Below are 17,540 nucleotides of genomic sequence, written 5' to 3'. Positions count from 1 at the left end.
CTGTTGTCTGTGTTTTTGTCTGTATCTGTGCTGGCATACTGCAGGTGGACCAACACTTCTATACTGCCAGACCCATACATTTGTGAAAGCTCTTGTATTTGTGAAAGCTACAGACTGACAAGTGTGCACACCCTCTCACAGAGCCACATGAACACACACGTGTATCTGCACATGTAGAAATCCACACATGCACGTGCTTTCATTGCGTATCCAGACATAGGTCCACATATGAGGTCCACACCTCTGTTGCGTTCGAGTTAAAGGCAAAGTGCAGGATTGGGAGTGAAGACACACAGTCATTTGGGATTTCGTCTGGAGGGACAGTCAGATGCTGAGGCCACAGCCTGGCCTATTTTCAGATAGAGGTGGAAAATGAAATTTTTCAGATCTATCACTTGGCTACTGCAGTGTGCTCTGTGGGTGACAGGGCAATGTGAGAACATGCCCGTCATGAAGTATGCTGTGTTTATTCAGAATTGTCATGGAAGGCATGCTGGAGGATGCCCAAAGTTGCTGAAAAGGGCTGATTAGATGTTGTGGGTAATTCCAGTGGGTTGGCCCCATTCCTCACCTCTAAGAATACTTTTTCACCTTCCTGAATCCTTTGAATTTCTTTTCTTCATACCATGGAAATAAGGGTTTAAGACTGAGAGAATATGAGAGGGTGGATTTAGGAAGGGAGAGAGCACACAGAGAGGAAAAGGAGCTTATGGTCAAAGTAGTAGATTGCCAGGAGTCATTTCTGTGACTGTCTCATGTCAGCATCATGGTGGAGCCACTCCCATCCATGAACAGGAGGCTCCTGACTGGATTTGCAATGTTGCATGGGAAGATCAGATCTCATGGTTGAGGGAGAGGACTTAAGAAATCCTGCACCCCCAGCAGTGCAGCTTCAGCCTTGGCCAAGCCCGTGCACCCATATGCAGGTTCAGCTTGATTGGCACTGTCTGTTCGTCCCAGGGAGAGGGGCTTTTCTGATGATTGCCCCTCCAGCACATGGTGGCAGTGCATGGCAGCCCTGCTAGGAGTGAAGCCGAGCATCCCTGCTGCAGCAAGCTGCAAAGGCGCTGCCCACGAGTGGAGAGGCTGCTGCCTTTCCTGGCAGAGCCCCAACCTCACCGGCAACCTCCTCCTGAGGGCACTGCTCCCCGTGGCTGCAGCCCCAGTTCCTGCCACCCAGCTCTGCTCCTGCATTCCTTCGAGGGCTGCAAACAGCTGCTTCCCAGTCCGCAGTTTGACCTTCCTTCCCTGGGCCAGATTTGGGTTTGAGGCTCGTGCCTACCACCCAAGCCCTCCACGTGCCATGGCCAGGAGCCAGCTCCTCCCAGGAGAAGAAGGGAATTCCTCATGGCTGCCTCCTCTCCCATCTCAATGCATCCGCATGGGGGGCGAGGATGTGGGCTGTGGGGGACAGACGTCCGTTGTGCCCCTCGGGTTTGCAGCTGGCCTGGCCTCCTGCCAGGCTTGCCTCCTGCCTCCCCAGTTGTGTCTTTTGCTACAGCTACTTCCCTCTTCTGGCAAATTTTTGCCCTTTTTTTGCCACTTTTATAACCTCAATCTCAAGAGAGAGGAATAACTGTGGGGTGCAGAGAATAAATAAGTGAACACCACCTAGTGAGATCAGGGGAGAGCAACTCTGTCTCTGAAATTGTTTACCAAACAGTGCTGAGTGTGGGGAGACAAATGGCATACGGTTAGCAACAACCATGGGCTAATTATAGTGGGTTAGAATAAACCACCGGGTCACTGGGCTGGCCACCCCAGCTAAACCTGCAAACATATAGGCTGAAAAGCCCAACTGTATGTATATATTTAGTATAATGTGGAATGCGGTAAGTAGCTTCTCTCTAAAACTTAGATATCTTGGTGAAAGAGTGTTACAGAGAACAAGCATCGTTGTGACGCTGGTAATCCTGGTGTTTTGCATTTTGCAATGAATATGGCATTGCACTCCTCATTCCTAAGGCACACTCTCAAGAATTGTTTTTTTTTAAATATTTTGGGGAAGGAAAGGGACACACCGTATTTTTCTAATTTTGTAGGGTAGCTTTATTAATGAGCTTATAACCATGCCTGTATTTTGGTGTCATTAAGACTCGCAATTTTGGGTGGTTGCATAAAGCCTGAGCTACTGGAATCATGAGATTGCATGAAAATCTGTACTTTCAGCCTTTCAGAAGAGACTGTTTCTCCTGACACGTGAGCAAGCAGAAAGAACAACTTGGAGGAAGCTACTCTGTGTGGTAAAGAACTGAGTTCAGGCAGGGAACTGCTTCCCCAGGGACTTTTGGGCTAGTGCATATAGTGATATTTGCATGCGTGGATAAATCCAGTAACAAATTAAATCTTGGTACCCCACTGCTAACAATTAGACCAGCTGCTTAGGTTCCCTACCTCAGCGGTCTCAACCCAAAAGCTTAGAGAAGTAGTGGATGTATATAAAGGTTAATCTCTATTGGCTGCTACTACTGTTAATAAAGAAGACCCTTAGGGTGCCTTCTTGCACATACTGAGAGAGATTTAGGCTCTAAATCTCACCATAAGGATGCCTCTTTTACTCTGCTGACTATGAAAGAAACTCATAGGAGAGCCTCAACACAGGCCTGAGGCTAATTTCTGCAAAGGAAAACGCAGACCAAAATATCTGCATCTTAGAGTAGCTGATCTCACCTATGTTTTTCAGCAACCTACAGGTCACATTTTTGTACACGCAGAGAGCAGATGATAAAACACGCATGGAGGAGCCTGACGTCAAGCCCTGCCCTGACTCCCCTCCCACTGGCAGGAGTTTCTCCTGGCAGGGAAAGGGAGCCAAGCCCTTCAAGAGTGATGCTCCTTAGCCAACACCCTTGATAGCATAAAAGTGCCAGTAAAGGAGATGTGGCTTTCTTTTCAATCTCATCTTCCGATGAGATTGATGAGGGCAGGCAGCTCACTCTGAACAGGAGCCTGACCAGAGGGAATCATAGAATGGTTTGGATTGGAAGGGACCTTAAAGATCATGTAGTTCTGACCCCTCTGCCATGGGCAGGGATGCCACTCACTAGATCAGGTTGTTCAGGACCCCATCCAGCCTGGCCTTGAACACTTTCAGGGATGGGACATCCACAACTTTTCTGGGCAATCTGTGCCAGTGCTTCACCACCCTCTGAGTAAAGAATTTTTTCCTGACATCTAATATAAACCTGTCCTCTTTCAGTTTAATACTATTGCCCCTTGTCCTATCATTATCTGTCTGTATAAAAAATCCCTCTCCCTTCTTTTTATAAGCACCCTTGAGGTACTGGAAGGCCACAATGAGGTCTCCCCTAAGCCTTCCCTTCTCCAGTTTGACCAGTCTCAGCTCTCTCAGCCTGTCTTCATAGGTGAAGTGCTCACAGGGAAGGCTCACAGGAGGAGAGAAATCTCATTGTGTCTTGGCAAAGGATTGTCTGGGATTTGCAAGGAAATCTCTGACAGAAGAAAGGACTTTTGAGAATATAGAAATTTTCTGCTTCTGTTTTAAAAAGCTAACAATGTCCAGGGAAGGTCTGCTAGACAGTGTCTCTGTATTGCTCTTGGTTATGAATTTCCTGGCCTCTAAAAGACTGCATATGTCAGTGTCAATATATCCACTAGGATGTGGTCCCAGCTACCAAATGGCCTTGGCACTGTGATGGTCCTTTGCTACTGCTGGTTCAGTCGAGTTTCATCTAACAGACTGGGAACAAGCTGTTCTGTCTGGACCTAGTGACTGCATTGTTCTTTCTTATGGTTAAAAACCTCTTCTCCAAAATTCTGTGTGTCAGTCATGAGCCACAACATGCTCAAAAGAAGCGGTCTTTACTGCTTGTTTGCAAGGGGCCAAAGAAATCCATTCACATTAATTGATTCCATCCTATTATTGAAGGGTGTTTTGGGATATCTCATTCCTCCCAAATCCATCCTAATGGATGCCTCCTCTGCATTAGCTGCCTCTGATGTGGGAGGCTGTAAGGGGCTGGCTGTGGAGCACTGCCATCTACATATGGTTGGCTGTCACTATCCAGTTTCCAACACACTTGCTGCAAGCCTATGTCTCATTTATCTCAGCATCTCCATCATCCACCTTGTCAAAGGGCTGGAGCACCCGAGGGAAAGAGGGAGGACAGTCAACTGAAAGCTGTATCACAAGAGTCTTGGCAGCATGAAGAAAGGGCAATAGCAGAGGGGTGTTGGCTGGTGCAATACTGGGATGGAAATAAATAGTATGCACGCCTTGGGCAAGTTTATAGTGCTCCTGGGTGACAGCCTCTGCCTTGGCAAGGGTGTGGTTGATGTCTAACATCAACTCATTGCTTTGACAGGACTGTAGGCACTGTCCAATATTCTTCCTCTGAAACTCTCTTAAGGTTTCAGTAACTAAGTGGAAACTTCCCTGAGACCCTTCCATGCACCTGGGGTTTGACTCAGTCAAACCGGTACTCAGCTGCACCTGAGTTTTAGTTTCAGGTGGGGGATGGATGCGGTTGTGCTTTGGGCAATTCAGACCTTTTACATGGACCGTTTCTTCTCTACTTGTAGCTGCTCCATGGCTGGACATAAACTCTTCGAGTTAGTCCCCCTGTCTCTTAATAGCCTTTAGAGAAGGCTCAGTCGGTCTGTGCTGCCCTCTCATGGGCACACATAGGAAAGGTTATGTTTCACTCAGTTTCAAGATGCTTTTTAACCTGCTACTCAAGAGCCGTTTTTTCACTCGTGACTTCTGAAAAGCCACTAAGGCTTAGAACAACTTCTAAGAGGTGTATGAAATGTAGCTACAAAACGTGATTCTGTTAGAGTTATTCTGGACCCTGCTTAGCTCTTACATTTTTAAAGTGCTTTTCTCTTCATTTGGAAACATTTAGACGCCTACCAATGCAAAATGTAGGGAGCTGTTGCTCCCAACAATAGGCTGAGTTTCTACTATATGCACTCCTATCTGCCATACCAAACACGTATTGGCATCATGGCACCATACTACAGTCAAGGAGTCTCTCAAGATATCTCTCTTATCCTACCAAGGATTCAAACCACAGGGCCAAAAGCTGGGTTATCCAGTGGGCAATACTTGCTTTCAATACTGTGGGGTTTCAGCAAACTGGTAATGCTGCCCTCCCCTGAATCTCCTTGCAAGGAGGCAGGATATTGTGCTAGACCCAAGGGGATACTTAAACAATAGCGGGATAGGGCCAGCATCATTCTGCTCCTCAAAGGGGCTGTGATGTTTGTTCATGGTGCTTGTGTAACTTTGAGCCACTGTTAAAAATCTTGGGTCTCTGACCATTTGTCTGAATGTAATATAGCCTTCTCCCTAACGTCGACTCATCTGTCAGAACACCAAAAGCTCCTCAGGGTGGAAACTGTTTTTCTTCAAGGGCTGGTATGACATGCATTTTTCTCATTAACAAACTATTGTGCTCTTACACATGCCTGTATACACCTCTGTTTCCTGTTTTATGCTAGAAGGAAAGCTGGGGAACAGGAAGGAGGAAGGACAGAGGTCATCTCTTTTTCCTACAAACTCCCTAACCCTAATATAGATCTTTTCCTCCTAGTTAATAATAAGGATTTTTAAGGTTGGACCAGGTGATTCCAAATAAGGTATTTGCCTCAAAGGCTTGAAAGTTTATAGTGAAGTTTTTATGGCCAGTGTAAATGGAGAGCTGCACTCCCTTAGCTACAGTGCCTTCCTTTTTCGATAGCCATGCACCTTTGTAAGTCCAGCTCTATGCAGTTCCAAGTTCCTCCATCTCTTGCCGCTTTAATGAGTGACAACAAAAAAGATGCTTATTTTGGTCTCAAAGTAACAATGTAAAAAAGCAAATGAGTCCATCTCATAATTCATTTCTTCCATGGTATTATTTCACTGCAGTTTATGAAAGTACACCAGCGGTTTCTCCTATTTTCTGCACTGGAAGATAGAAAGTTTACCCCAGACTCCTGGATGAATAAGCCAATGAGATGTCCTTCCTAGTGCCTGAAAGCAGCAAGGTCTCACAAAGGAGGGTGAGCTCTTCCCACTTGTGAGAGGAGTTGCATGGGGAATTGAGATGATAGCCTTAAGGGGGAAAGGAAGAGCCATTCTCCTAATTCATACCAGCTGTTTCTAAAACAGACCAACTACTGCAGCGTCTGCAGTTAGTTTCCAGTGTTGAATTATGTATATAGAAATCTCTTGCATCTGCTTCGCCTAAATTCATCTGTTCTGCAGTGACACTCCAACCCGCCACCTTTCCCCAGGAGAAGATGAGTGTTCATCCAATCCATGTCACCCCAACAACTCAAAGTTCTCCTTTTCATTTCTGTATGTTGAGCTATGGCCATGAACTTTTGGTGGTACTGCTACTACATCAGTTCTGTCCATGAGGACAGTCCCAAAAAAAGGAATGCAGCCATGGATATTAATGCCTGACCTTCAGGTAATGTCATTTTCTTCTTCATTCACCTTCATTTTCTTCTCCATTTCCTCTGGCTGAAAGAATGGTCAAGAGCAGATTTCCCTTGAATACAACTCAAAGGCATGCCAGATAGGGTTTGATCAATTTGCCCTGGTGTATTCCTTTCCAAGCTCTTCCACATTCTCCAGTCTTCAGCTGGAGCTTTCTCTTGAGCTCTTTGTCGGACTTTACCCAGAGGTTAATTTCTTCCATTTCAGACACGAAAGCCCTCAATAGTTGTTGCTGCCTAAAAGTTTCACATGATTGTGAAACTTTGAAATCAGTGGCATTAAACTAGCTTGAAGTTGGTGTTATGTAGCAGTGATTCATATCCAATGAGTCACAATGAAATGTCTCATGCTATAAGCAGCTGGCCATTGAAAAATGTGCTCTCCACCTAACTAAGAAGCAGAGCAGAGTCTGTGAACTTTTCAAAAGGATCTTTAATCAGCTGTTGCAACATTGGGGTTTTTTTGCATTGGTTAGAAGCAATACATAGGCAACTTTAGTATTGTTTGGTGCATCTGAGTAATTTTAACTTCCATACAGAGATAGCAGAAAAAGAAACTGATGTTTTCATCCAAGAGACCTATTCCACAGTGATTACACTTTCCTTCTGATTGCTCCTCTGGATCCTGCTTCTGGAGTACAAGGTTCACAACAGAAACATTCTATGGGCCATAAGGTCATGCCATTTGGCAGATGAATCGGATGTCACGCTTCTGTGCCTGTCCGTGGATCGGCAAAAAAAAAAATCTGTTCCTTCAAAATAATTTACTTTCTTGGTGTCCAGCTCATATTGAGGAGTAATCATCCTTGGGAACTACAAATTACCTCCAACTTCAACGCTTTTCACTCTATGACCTATCCTTATCCATTAGAACCACACAGCAACACACAGGTGTGGGTAAAAAAAACCACAAGCCACCCTTTTCAAAAGAATGTACTTCAATGCACAGACATCTCCCATGTGGAGAGGAAAAAGAGCAAACAACAGATGTTAGTCACGTTGCTTAGCACACTCTGGAGAGCATTCAAATATACTGTGACTAGTGTGCTATAAGGACTTATATGGAATAGTTTCAGTTACACACAATGAACTGCTAATTCCTTCAGAGCACTCAAGGCAAGAAATTTAATGACAGTTTAGTGTCATGTTGATAAATGTCCACTTATGAAGAAGAAATAAGGATCCAATGGTTTGAGAAATAAATTATGGAAAAGGGGCAGTCACTCTGGAATTAAGACTACAGTAAAAGTTTCCATTTGAAATCTAACTTGCCTCCTTGCCACAGGAAAGCCTTCTTATACACAAACAGCAGTTCTTTACTATAAAGTAGAATTTTTCTAGGACTAAAGTATTTTTCAGAAGAACTGTGAAGCAAATAAAAAAGCACAGCTGGGTGACACTAGCTTAAACACAATAATCTGCTAACATTCTGGAGAATGCTTTTTTGTTTTCATAAAATTAAGTTCCTGAGCTTCTTTTTGCTTTAAAAACTGCAATTTAAAATACAATTCAATCATCTGAGAGGCTCAAGGTGAAGGAAGTGACATTTCTCCTCAGCTCATGGTATGTTCCCCAAGATTTCTGGTCAAAGTCCTTGCTCAGAGCTGATCAACTCCCTCTAAGTCAGTGAAAGCTGAAGGATTGTCCTCAGCCTACTGTCTTCCTCAGTCTCTTGCCATTTACACATGACAAATCTAGGCCCAAAGAGCTGTCCTGAGTACAGTCTCATTCATCTCTATACAACTGCTGCTCCCCAAAGGAGAGTGACCTCTCCTCTGAGGAGAGAAATGAACAGAAAACACTGTTTCTGTTTCACTTTTCTGAGAAGCAGAAAAGACAGGTGCTCTGTCTTATGTGCAATGGGAAGACTTCTTGCTACCACACAGAAACTTTGCTAGCATGAGATAAGGTAGCCAGGCCACCAAAGGAAAATTTTGGCCCTGAGTTTGCTGAGGAACACTGGGTAGGGCCTCTCTTTCAAAATTTCTGTCACTTGTAAGAATACTGCTTTCCAGTCCATTTCAACCTACATGACAGAGGGATTAAGGATCCTTCCTTGCATAACTCCCTTAATCATGACATGAAGTTGAAGGCATACACTTATAGTCTGAGAACATATTACAAGTCAAAAGCTTTTCATTAGTAAAACAGAACAACAAAATACAATACACAAATGACAAAAGCAGGAAACATACAGCTAAGGCTGTACCCAATCCTGTACCCTAATCCTGTTCTACAACATAATTTAAAGACATGCCAACTTCTCCATCTTCTGGGACAACATGATGACAAATGACCATAGAGATGAGAAGGCTTCAGCCACTGTCTTCATCTTCCACATGTTTTCTGTTTCACAGAGATACGTTAGGACAGGGCATATATACACAGGGCTGCTTACAAACTCTTGATCAAAAATATATCAGGCTGAAAAACAATCTCAGTGTCTGATTCTTCCAGTTGCCAAGGATAAGTAGGGATTTCAAAAGCATCTCACCACTTCAGTAGCACCTAGATGCCTAAGTCTACACCTCATGGCCAGGCTTCGCGAACGAAGATTTAGGAAGGCTCTACCCACGTTTGTTACAAGCACGCTGGTGGCTAATGAGGCCAATATGAGATAGACATATCCGATTGCAAAAGGCACATCAGAAAGGCTCCTTAGGTGGTCTATTCTGCAAGACACGATTCTTTCTGCGTTGTCTTTTCTCCTCGAGAGTGATCCTGAGTGTGTTCTCAAAGGAAACAGCAGTGTTGAAGATAGTGTGTCTCCAGGCCTCCCGACTGGAGGCCAGAGTAGACCAGTTATGGTGATCAATATGGCCAAGGCTGAGATGTTGTTTCAGGGAGTCCTTGTATCTTTTCTTCGGGGCTCCTCTCTTGCGACAGCCAGTGGCAAGTTCACCATAAAGCAAGATCTTAGGGAGGCGGTGGTCCTTCATCCTTGAGACATGCCCTGCCTAGTGCAGCTGTGTTCTCAGCAACATGGCCTCAATGCTTGTTCTTACAAAACCAACAAAGATTGAATCTGAATCTTGAGCCACCCCTAGGCTCAAAATAACCTTAAAAACCTCCCTGCTCTAAGAATGATGGGTGCTTACCTACCTTTAACCTGGAAACAAATGAGTTACTGATTTTTTTTTTTTTGAGAACCTTAGATAAAAAAGAAACTCTTCTCAGACATGGAATTCATATGTCAAATACTTGCTTCTGTTATTCCCAGACTTTTTGGGCCCAAGCTGTGCTGCAGAGAATCACACAACCTAATCATCAGACTTTTAGCTAAAAATAGATAGATGAAGTTTCTATGGTGTTCTCTTCATAGTCATAGAGACAGTCATTTGGGAATACATTGCCATCCATCAGGAAATTAGAGCACTTGCCTAAAAAAGAGAAAAGCCTAGTGGCAAAAAAACCCACTATCTGGCATCTACTGCACATACACAATACATGAAGCCAAAACAATAGTATGCTCTGTTGCAGATTTTCAATAATCTTCAGGCAAGATGCAAAAAAAAGAAAGACAATGTTTCTTATCAGGGTGGAAACAGACACTTGGATAGTATGAAAATGAGAATTGTGTTTTAAGAATCAAAAGCAGCTCAAATGACGTGTTTGTGAAATGTACCTTGACTCTGATGAATTTCCTGAGCTACCAGTGCTTGGGTTTGGTTTGTTTAGTTTTATTCACCTCCCACATTCCTGAGGGACAATGTTTTCTGAAGCTATTAAGGGTGTGTGCAACTGTTGCTTTACTGTTTTTGTTATCAAGATATACACTGTAGTTGCAATGATACAAGTAAGGCAACCCCAAGAAGCAGAGTGATTGGTACCCAACAGGGATGATAAAGGGTGTGACAGCTGCACCCAGTGTGTGGAAGAGGCAGAAGACAGCTTCTTGCATCAGAGGAGCTCTGGGGCCAGCAGGAAAGCCCAGACCCAGCCCATCAAAGTATTAGATGGGCACTGGTGCTGCTGCATAGCTGCACAGCTGTGTGCCACCAGTGCAGCAGGAAAAAAAGAAAGGGTTGTGGGTTTTCCAGGGCTGCTCTTAAATTCTACTTGCTTTTGTGCTTTTGTTGTCTGAGCTGTGGGATTTCTCTGCATGGAAAAGCAGAGTCTAGGAGTGGCCTAAATATGGGACTTATGCATTTGTATGCACAGACCACATAGGAGTTCAGAAGACCTGCCTCTTCAAGGTGTGCCATATGTGCATGCAGGTCCATGCACACTTAGATCTGAGTTTGTGATTCCATACCAATATTTGGTTGCAGGATTTAAACCCAAGGGGAAGCAGAAGCATACAGAACAGGGAAAACATGAAAGACAGATACACGCAGACCTTTTCCAAGTTATTGCCAATGACTACCAAAGCATGATGCAATATCACAATAGCAAGGTCAGTAGGGCCCAAAAGGAGTGTGCAGGCCTCTTCTAGAAATACCTACACATCTTTGTTCTCCTCTGATATTCTCTCCATTTCTGCCTGCCTGGCTTCTATCATAGACTGCACCTGGACAAAGGAAAAGGAAAAAGGTCATTTGGGAGCTTATTTCCTCACACACTGGTGCCCAGAACTGCCTTGCCATTCCTCTGCAGGTTTTGTGTTCAGTACACCATGAACCCAGCAGCAAACCACAAAGATGGTGCTTTTCCTGACTGACTAGAGGGCAATGAAGGAAAAGACTCACTCTCTTTCTGTCTCCTTTCTTTTCTCTAACCTCCTCCTTTTTCCAAGACGCAACCCATACTTCTACTCACTCCTAAACTATTGTCTAATTTGACTGACTTTGAATTAGCTGTGTTTTAATACCCTGCAGGATCAGCAGAGATAGCTCTCCTGAATAGAGGTGTGTGGGCAAAAAAGTGTTCCCTCCCAGTCTAGGATAGAGGTAGCTGGGGAAGGGTCACAGAGGGGCCCTATATCTGTCCTTAAGCTTCCCTCATTTCTCAGGTAACTCCAGGGCACATTTACCCCATCCTTCCCCCAAACTGAACTCTTCACCCACACTCTCATACCTTCTCTCCCTCTCCTTTTGGAGCACACGCGGCCCCTTGCATCCCAAGCACTCTGCTCCTGCCCTGTGCTTTTCCTCCTCCCAAGAAGACACACAGTGAGAGAAACAGTCCTGGCTTGACCCTGACTTTGGTGTGCTCAGTAAAGCCGGCTTTCTGTTGTGGCCCTAACAGGCAGTCCCCACTGAGCCTCAGCAAGACCATACCTCCATCAGTATGAACTGCAAGGGGTCATCAGGTTTAGAGTACACCAATTTTTCTGTGATCTCCTGAGACAGAGACAGACAGAAGGAAAGAATTATTGATCCTTGGGTAGGTGGGTGGCTGCACTTTCTGCTCTAACACTATCTGCATTTTAAAAAGCAAGCATCTCTTTCAAACCTCAAAGATGATCAAGGGTCCTTTTCTACTGCTTTTCCTAAGTTTACACTTAGGAAAGCACAAGGACAAGGAGGGATCTGGGGAAGGGATAATTTGGCTCAAGCTAACTTTAGGCCAAGCTTCTCATTTAAGCTTCTGGAAGGAGAAGGAAATATATATTTCACCTGAAATATCTGCATAATGTTATGTTTCTCCACGTAATCGATGGACATTTGATAGGCATTTTCAAATATCGTTGGCTCTGGTGTTTCATACGCAGTCTCTGCTGCTGATGATACAGCCTCAGATGTGTTACCACCCTGTGTGGAGTCAGACATGTACATCTTGACTTCAAAACTTGACAGTTCACCCACAGATGATCTGATCTCAGGTGAGCTTTCCCTGGATGTGGACTATTCAATGAGCGGTAACTGGTCCTCAAAACCTGGTAGTTTCTCAATAATCAGGTCGTCTGCAGACACTGGCAATTCCACTACAGACAGTTGGTGTTTTAAACCCAGGTAAGTCATCCAGTGATGGTGGGGATTCAACTACAGGTGTCTGGTCCTCAGATGATTCGGCAGGTGACGGTATGCTAGATTCTTCCACTTTGGATTCTGAATGATTGTTGTGCTCTTGCTAAAATATTTAACAAATAAAGAACAAAGAATATTTTAAACATGCATCTCCACAGATCAGATACATCACATTACTGTAACCTTTTGCAAATATGCTGCAACCCCTCTTAAAACATGCACTAATAGGCTTTAATTTCTGTGACTGGCCCCACCTGCACCTTCTGCATGATCCCAGGAACTCCATTTAAGCTCAGGTTCAGAACTGGTCTGTGCCTGATCCTCACTTACTAACTAGTTGTCCTAGGGCGACTCTGTAAGTACGTATTGTAGGTAGTTCTGTTTCTATGGAAGTCTCTTGGATGGATCCCAGACCCGGTTCATGACCTTTCCTTGCCTGGGGCCGTCGGTGATCCCTCTTACCAGCAACCTGCCTGTGCTGGGGTTGCCCTCAGCTCCCGGCTCCTCTCCCTGCCTGACACAGTCCCAGTCTTGCTCTCTGGCAGCAAGCCACCGAAATTTGTGTAGGCTTCACCCAGTCCCTCCTTGAGCAGCTGGCTGTGGGCTGTGCTGTATCCACGCCCTGCTCTCCCATTCCCAGATCTGTGACTGAGCGCAGGCAGAGTCCTGCCCGGTTTCTCCCTCCCATTCCAAACCCGCCCGGGACAGGAGGCAGCAGCCACGGCTGCTCCAAGGTTTTGGGGGTCCCGGTGACAGCAGCGTTGCCTGAAGCCATCCCCGCAATTAGGAAGGGGGCGTTGAGCCTGGGGACAAAAGATACCGGGTACTCGGCGAGGAAGCTGCTCGGGGGCAGCGCGGGTCGGTGTAGCCCGGGAATCACAGAATCATAGAATCATAGAATCAGCTGGGTTGGAAAGGACCTCTGAGATCATCAAGTCCGACCCTTGATCCACTACCGCCGTGGTTACTAGACCATGGCACTAAGTGCCACATCCAGCCTCATCTTAAAAACCTCCAGGGACGGAGAATTCACCACTTCCCCGGGCAGCCCACTCCAATGCCTGATTACCCTCTCTGCAAAGAATTTCTTCCTAATATCCAACCCAAAACTCCCCTGGCAGAGCTTTTGTCTTACTGATAGCTGCCTGGGAGAAGGCGATTCCCGGGGCCGGGGCTCTCCCTCACCTGCCCCCGGGTCCGCAGGACAAGGCAGGGGCCGCTTCGCCCCCGCCGCCCTTTTGCTGCTCGTCACTGGCCGCGTGTGTGTGTGTGGGGGGGCGGTGCGAGACGCCGGGGCGGTTGCCGGGGAAACCGCCGTCACGTGTGTGGGTGGGCGGTGCCGCTGGGTCACGTGGGCGGCGGGTGCCGCGCGGCCATGTTGGGTCAGGGCGGAAGCGCCGGGGGGAGAGGGGAGGGCGGGTGGCGGGTGAGGAAATTCCAGGATCCCAGAATCAGTCAGGTTGGGAGAGGCCTCTGAGAGCATCGAGTCCAACCTGTGACGGAACACCACCATGTCAACTACACCATGGCACTAAGTGCCCGTCTGGTCTTTCCTTAAGCAGCACCAGGGATGGTGACCCCATCACCTCCCTGGATAAGCCCATTGCAATGTCTAATCACCCTTTATGTGAAGAACTTCGGTCTAATATCCAAACTGAACCTCCCCTGGTGCAGCTGGCATCCTCTCATCCTGTCACTAGCTGCCTGGAAGAAGAGACTGATGCCCACATGGCTACAACCTCCTTTCAGGCAGTTGTAGAGAGCGATGAGGTTCCACCCTGAGCATCTTTTTCTCCAGGCTAAACAACCCCAGTTCCCTCAGACACTCCTCGTAGGACTTGTGTGCCAGACTCTTTCAGCTTTGTTGCCCCTCTCTGGATTTGCTCCAGCATCAAAATGTCCTTCCTGTAGCAAGGGGCCCAGAACTGGACACAGGACTCGAGGTGTGGCCTCACCAGTGCCCAAGACAGGGGGACAATCAATACCCTAGTCCTGCTGGCCACACTGTTGCTGATCCAGGCCAGGATGCTGTTGTTGGCAGTGCCTAGCCCTGGCCCTGGTCCTGGCACTAACTCTGGTCCTGGTCTTGGTTCTGCTTCTGATCCTGGCAGCCGCCTCCTTGCCTGTGTTATTGTTCCCCTTGAAGCAGCCAGAGAGGTTTCTCGGTGTGTGCCAGAGCCAGAGAACCGTCTGTGGGGCCTCCCTTGGCACAGAGAAGGGCAGGGAGGTTGCCCATAGCCCAGCCTGCCACTGGCCTTCTGTTTTGCAAGGAGCTGAGATACTTCACTCTTGAGTTCCAGTGTCCTTTTGACATTCCCACGCTCATATGAGGGATTCAGGAAAGCCCAGGGAAGCCATTTGCTGCTGTTGGCCCTGTTAATAATTGCCATAGTAGTGAGGAAGCCTGGAGGAGAAGGGCAGAGAAAAGCTGTGCATGGAGGGGCAGATGGAAAAAGACATGTCAAATAGCTCATAAAGGGAAGCAGGGAAGGAAGAGGTGGGGTAGTAGAGTGCCAAGAGAAATATTTACATGTGCATTCATGCGAGAGGTACTTTCTTCTCAGTTTTACACGGACACAGACAGTTGGTGTGCTGCGTGATGAACTTCGTCAGAAAAAGCAAATAAACAGATTGCCAGTTTCCCCCAAAGAGGACATGAAAGGAATAGAGATAAAAGCTGTGCTAGGTTACTACAGTAACCAGCTTTTGACATATTCTGGTTCTTGCAAGAGCTGGGATTGAAACAAATGGCTGAAACTGCCATGGGGGCTTATGTGGGGTGAGAGGGAGGGAACTATAGGACTTCAAAAGCTGTTCTAAACATACAGATGTCACTTCCATTCAGAGCAGCTCAGTTTGTGTGTGTTTTTCAGGGTATGCTGTTGAGCTTCTAAGATGAACAGTTGCCCCACTGCTCCAGTACAGGTTTATGACAGTGCTGTCCATCTCCTCAACCACACTGACCACTCAGTTCATCTTGCACTGGAGCACAGCTGTTTGCACTCACGGGATGCCAGGTCATTACTTGAGTCCCCTGAGCCTATCTGGCCTCTCCCACTTTGCCATGTGACTGTGATGGTTCTGGACAGCATGGGACTTCTGGCTCTTTGAGTGTGAAGGTTTTTTTGGTCTGTGTTCACTTGGGAAGATCTTGAAAGATTCTGGATAAAATTGGTAAAATCATTGAAGGGTCTTAGGCAGTTGGGTGGGTGGACTTTCAGGGAGATTTCAGGATTTAACTCCTTCAATCTCCGCTGATTATCCAATCCTCACATGATGGGAGAGAGTATAGCATGCTGTCTGGTGTTCGGGGTTGTCCGTCTTTGATTAGTGGACCCTGCCATATTTCCTCTAGGAGTTGTGGACCAACGGATCAGGCTTGTGTTTGCAAGTAGAATATTCACTGGTTAGTCTTCTATGCCCCTTAAAAATACTCTGATTGTTCTGCAATGACCTGTGCGGTTATAAACCCACATTTGCAACACTTATAGCTTTGAAGACTCTTGTAACTGTCAAGAAGCTTTTGCAGCCAGTCTAGAAACTTAAGACAGCAACATCCAGAAAGACTTGAGGTATGAGTTGAGATCTTCCCTGCCCTCTAGCTGGGTGTTTCTGCAGTTGTAATGCTCACAGAGCTTGTTTATCAAGGGTTTAAAAGGAAAGCTCTGAACAGTTACATCCTTGTCATACTCTGTGGCGGTGGTGTTTGCTCTGGTAACTGCAGTTACAGTTTTATCTGAAGGACTCACCTTGATATTAAATTTGTGTATGTTGTGTGCTGAGCCATCTGAGTGCTGTGTTCTCCACAGCATGACTCCCTACAGAAGTTTTCCCATGGGTTTCTCCTCTCTGTCCTTTACTGGATGGGACTAAGCGGTTCTCAGCTGCCTGCTGGCTTCAAATAGTGTTGTGCTGTGGGTAAATCTAGAGCCCCGTGTGTTCCTTTCATCTGTGCCTCATTGGTAAACAGCAGATCTCTCCATTTCCAACCCCACTGCCTACTGCAGGGATCTGGCTGCTGGGACTGGAAAGCTAGGATTTTGCACAAGGAACTAAGATGAATGACTCTATTAAATAAACATCACTGCTCTGTTTATTCTTTCAAAAGAACAGATTACAAAAAGCAGAAGCTGCATTTTAAATGCATTAAAAATTCTGAGCAAAATAATGCCTTAAATACAATGCTCATGTAAGATAAATCACATGGCTTTTTTCTACCCGGGCACATGGAAAGCAAAAACGTATTATTATATCATTATTTATATGGCACCATATGCTAAGTCTGGAACTTAAAGACCTTGAAATAAATAAGAAAACACCAGCTGCAGATCAGCAATATGCTCCTTTATTGGGAGTCACTGTGTAACTGTGGCTATCATTCCTGCTGTTAAGTTAAAACTTAAATAAATTGTCAGAGAAATAAGATAGCCATTAGAGATTCAATGTCTGTCTCCTGAGGATGCTTCTTCTAACAGCTGTAACAAAGACCTGCTGCTGGTTTTGTCCTATCTCTGTAGTAACTCATTGCACTTGTCCCTGCAGTATCACACAATTGTTCAGTAGAGATGTTTGAGACATTCACTATAAATAATGTTGGTTAACAATGCGGCCCCTTTTGGGTTAATAAATTACGCTCAAACCACTCCTGAGCCTCTTTGATTGGTTTCTTGCAACTCTGCAGTAGAGAATTGGAAGAAATCACTTTCCACAGTCTGTTTACTTTGAATATTTCTTCTTATTTTATTGAGCTATAAATATACATATATGATAGCCAAATCCTGAAAATGCCTGTCTAAAAGTCCTGTAGCTTCATATGCTACTTTAAAATCATAACGAGATGCATGAGATGAAACATATTAGAAAATTAAACGCCATTGCTTAAGGGAGCAGAGGGCCTCAGTCAGCACCAGGCTGGGGAATTTGTTCCCCTCTGTTGTGCAGGAGCTGCTGTCGGGGCCCAGGCTGAGGGTGCTGGCTGGAGCAGTGAGCTCACCTGCTGCACAATCCACGAGGCTGCAGCAGCCCAGTCAATACCTGTGGCCATGGCCTCGAGGTTCCCGGCACGCTGTGATCCTGAGACTGACCTGTGGTTTTGCACTGTTGCAGACAGATGTAGTTAAAGCCTTCCTGAGGTCTGGTAAGCAAAGAGTAGCTTTGTGGCATGGAGCAATGATAAAAAAAAAC

At 45.8% G+C, this 17,540-nt stretch overlaps 1 protein-coding gene across 4 annotated transcripts; it reads right to left on the bottom strand.

Moving 5' to 3' along the window:
- Window positions 1-8,565: 8,565 nt before the first annotated feature.
- On the bottom strand, window positions 8,566-13,629 carry TEX55 (testis expressed 55). Of its 4 annotated transcripts, none has more exons than XM_064644410.1 (5): window positions 13,492-13,629; window positions 12,006-12,459; window positions 11,667-11,729; window positions 10,893-10,957; window positions 8,566-9,827 (listed from the first exon to the last, which is right to left on the bottom strand). In XM_064644410.1, exons 2-5 carry the CDS (start codon window positions 12,162-12,164, stop codon window positions 9,815-9,817), a joined length of 300 nt encoding a protein of 99 aa, XP_064500480.1. In that variant the 5' UTR covers window positions 12,165-12,459; window positions 13,492-13,629; the 3' UTR covers window positions 8,566-9,814. The 4 variants fall into 4 exon arrangements, 2 of the variants coding, with proteins under 2 accessions (XP_064500480.1, XP_064500481.1); XM_064644411.1 differs by lacking the exon at window positions 13,492-13,629 and adding an exon at window positions 13,177-13,196; XR_010428096.1 differs by lacking the exon at window positions 8,566-9,827 and having other exon boundaries at window positions 10,784-10,957; window positions 13,542-13,629.
- Window positions 13,630-17,540: the final 3,911 nt, after the last annotated feature.

This window comes from Pseudopipra pipra, chromosome 2 (assembly GCF_036250125.1).
Source record: "Pseudopipra pipra isolate bDixPip1 chromosome 2, bDixPip1.hap1, whole genome shotgun sequence".
NCBI lineage: Eukaryota > Metazoa > Chordata > Aves > Passeriformes > Pipridae > Pseudopipra > Pseudopipra pipra.
This window is presented reverse-complemented; position numbering and strand designations above follow the sequence as displayed.

What these genes read in the sequence shown, in the direction of transcription:
- TEX55 (XM_064644410.1), bottom strand. Translation starts at nt 12,164, where the DNA reads ATGTACATGTCTGACTCCACACAGGGTGGTAACACATCTGAGGCTGTA. An exon ending in ACATTATGCAGATATTTCAG is followed by an intron (nt 11,730 to 12,005) that starts GTGAAATATATA and finishes TCTCTGTCTCAG; the next exon opens with GAGATCACAGAAAAATTGGT. An exon ending in TGCAGTTCATACTGATGGAG is followed by an intron (nt 10,958 to 11,666) that starts GTATGGTCTTGC and finishes TCCTTTGTCCAG; the next exon opens with GTGCAGTCTATGATAGAAGC.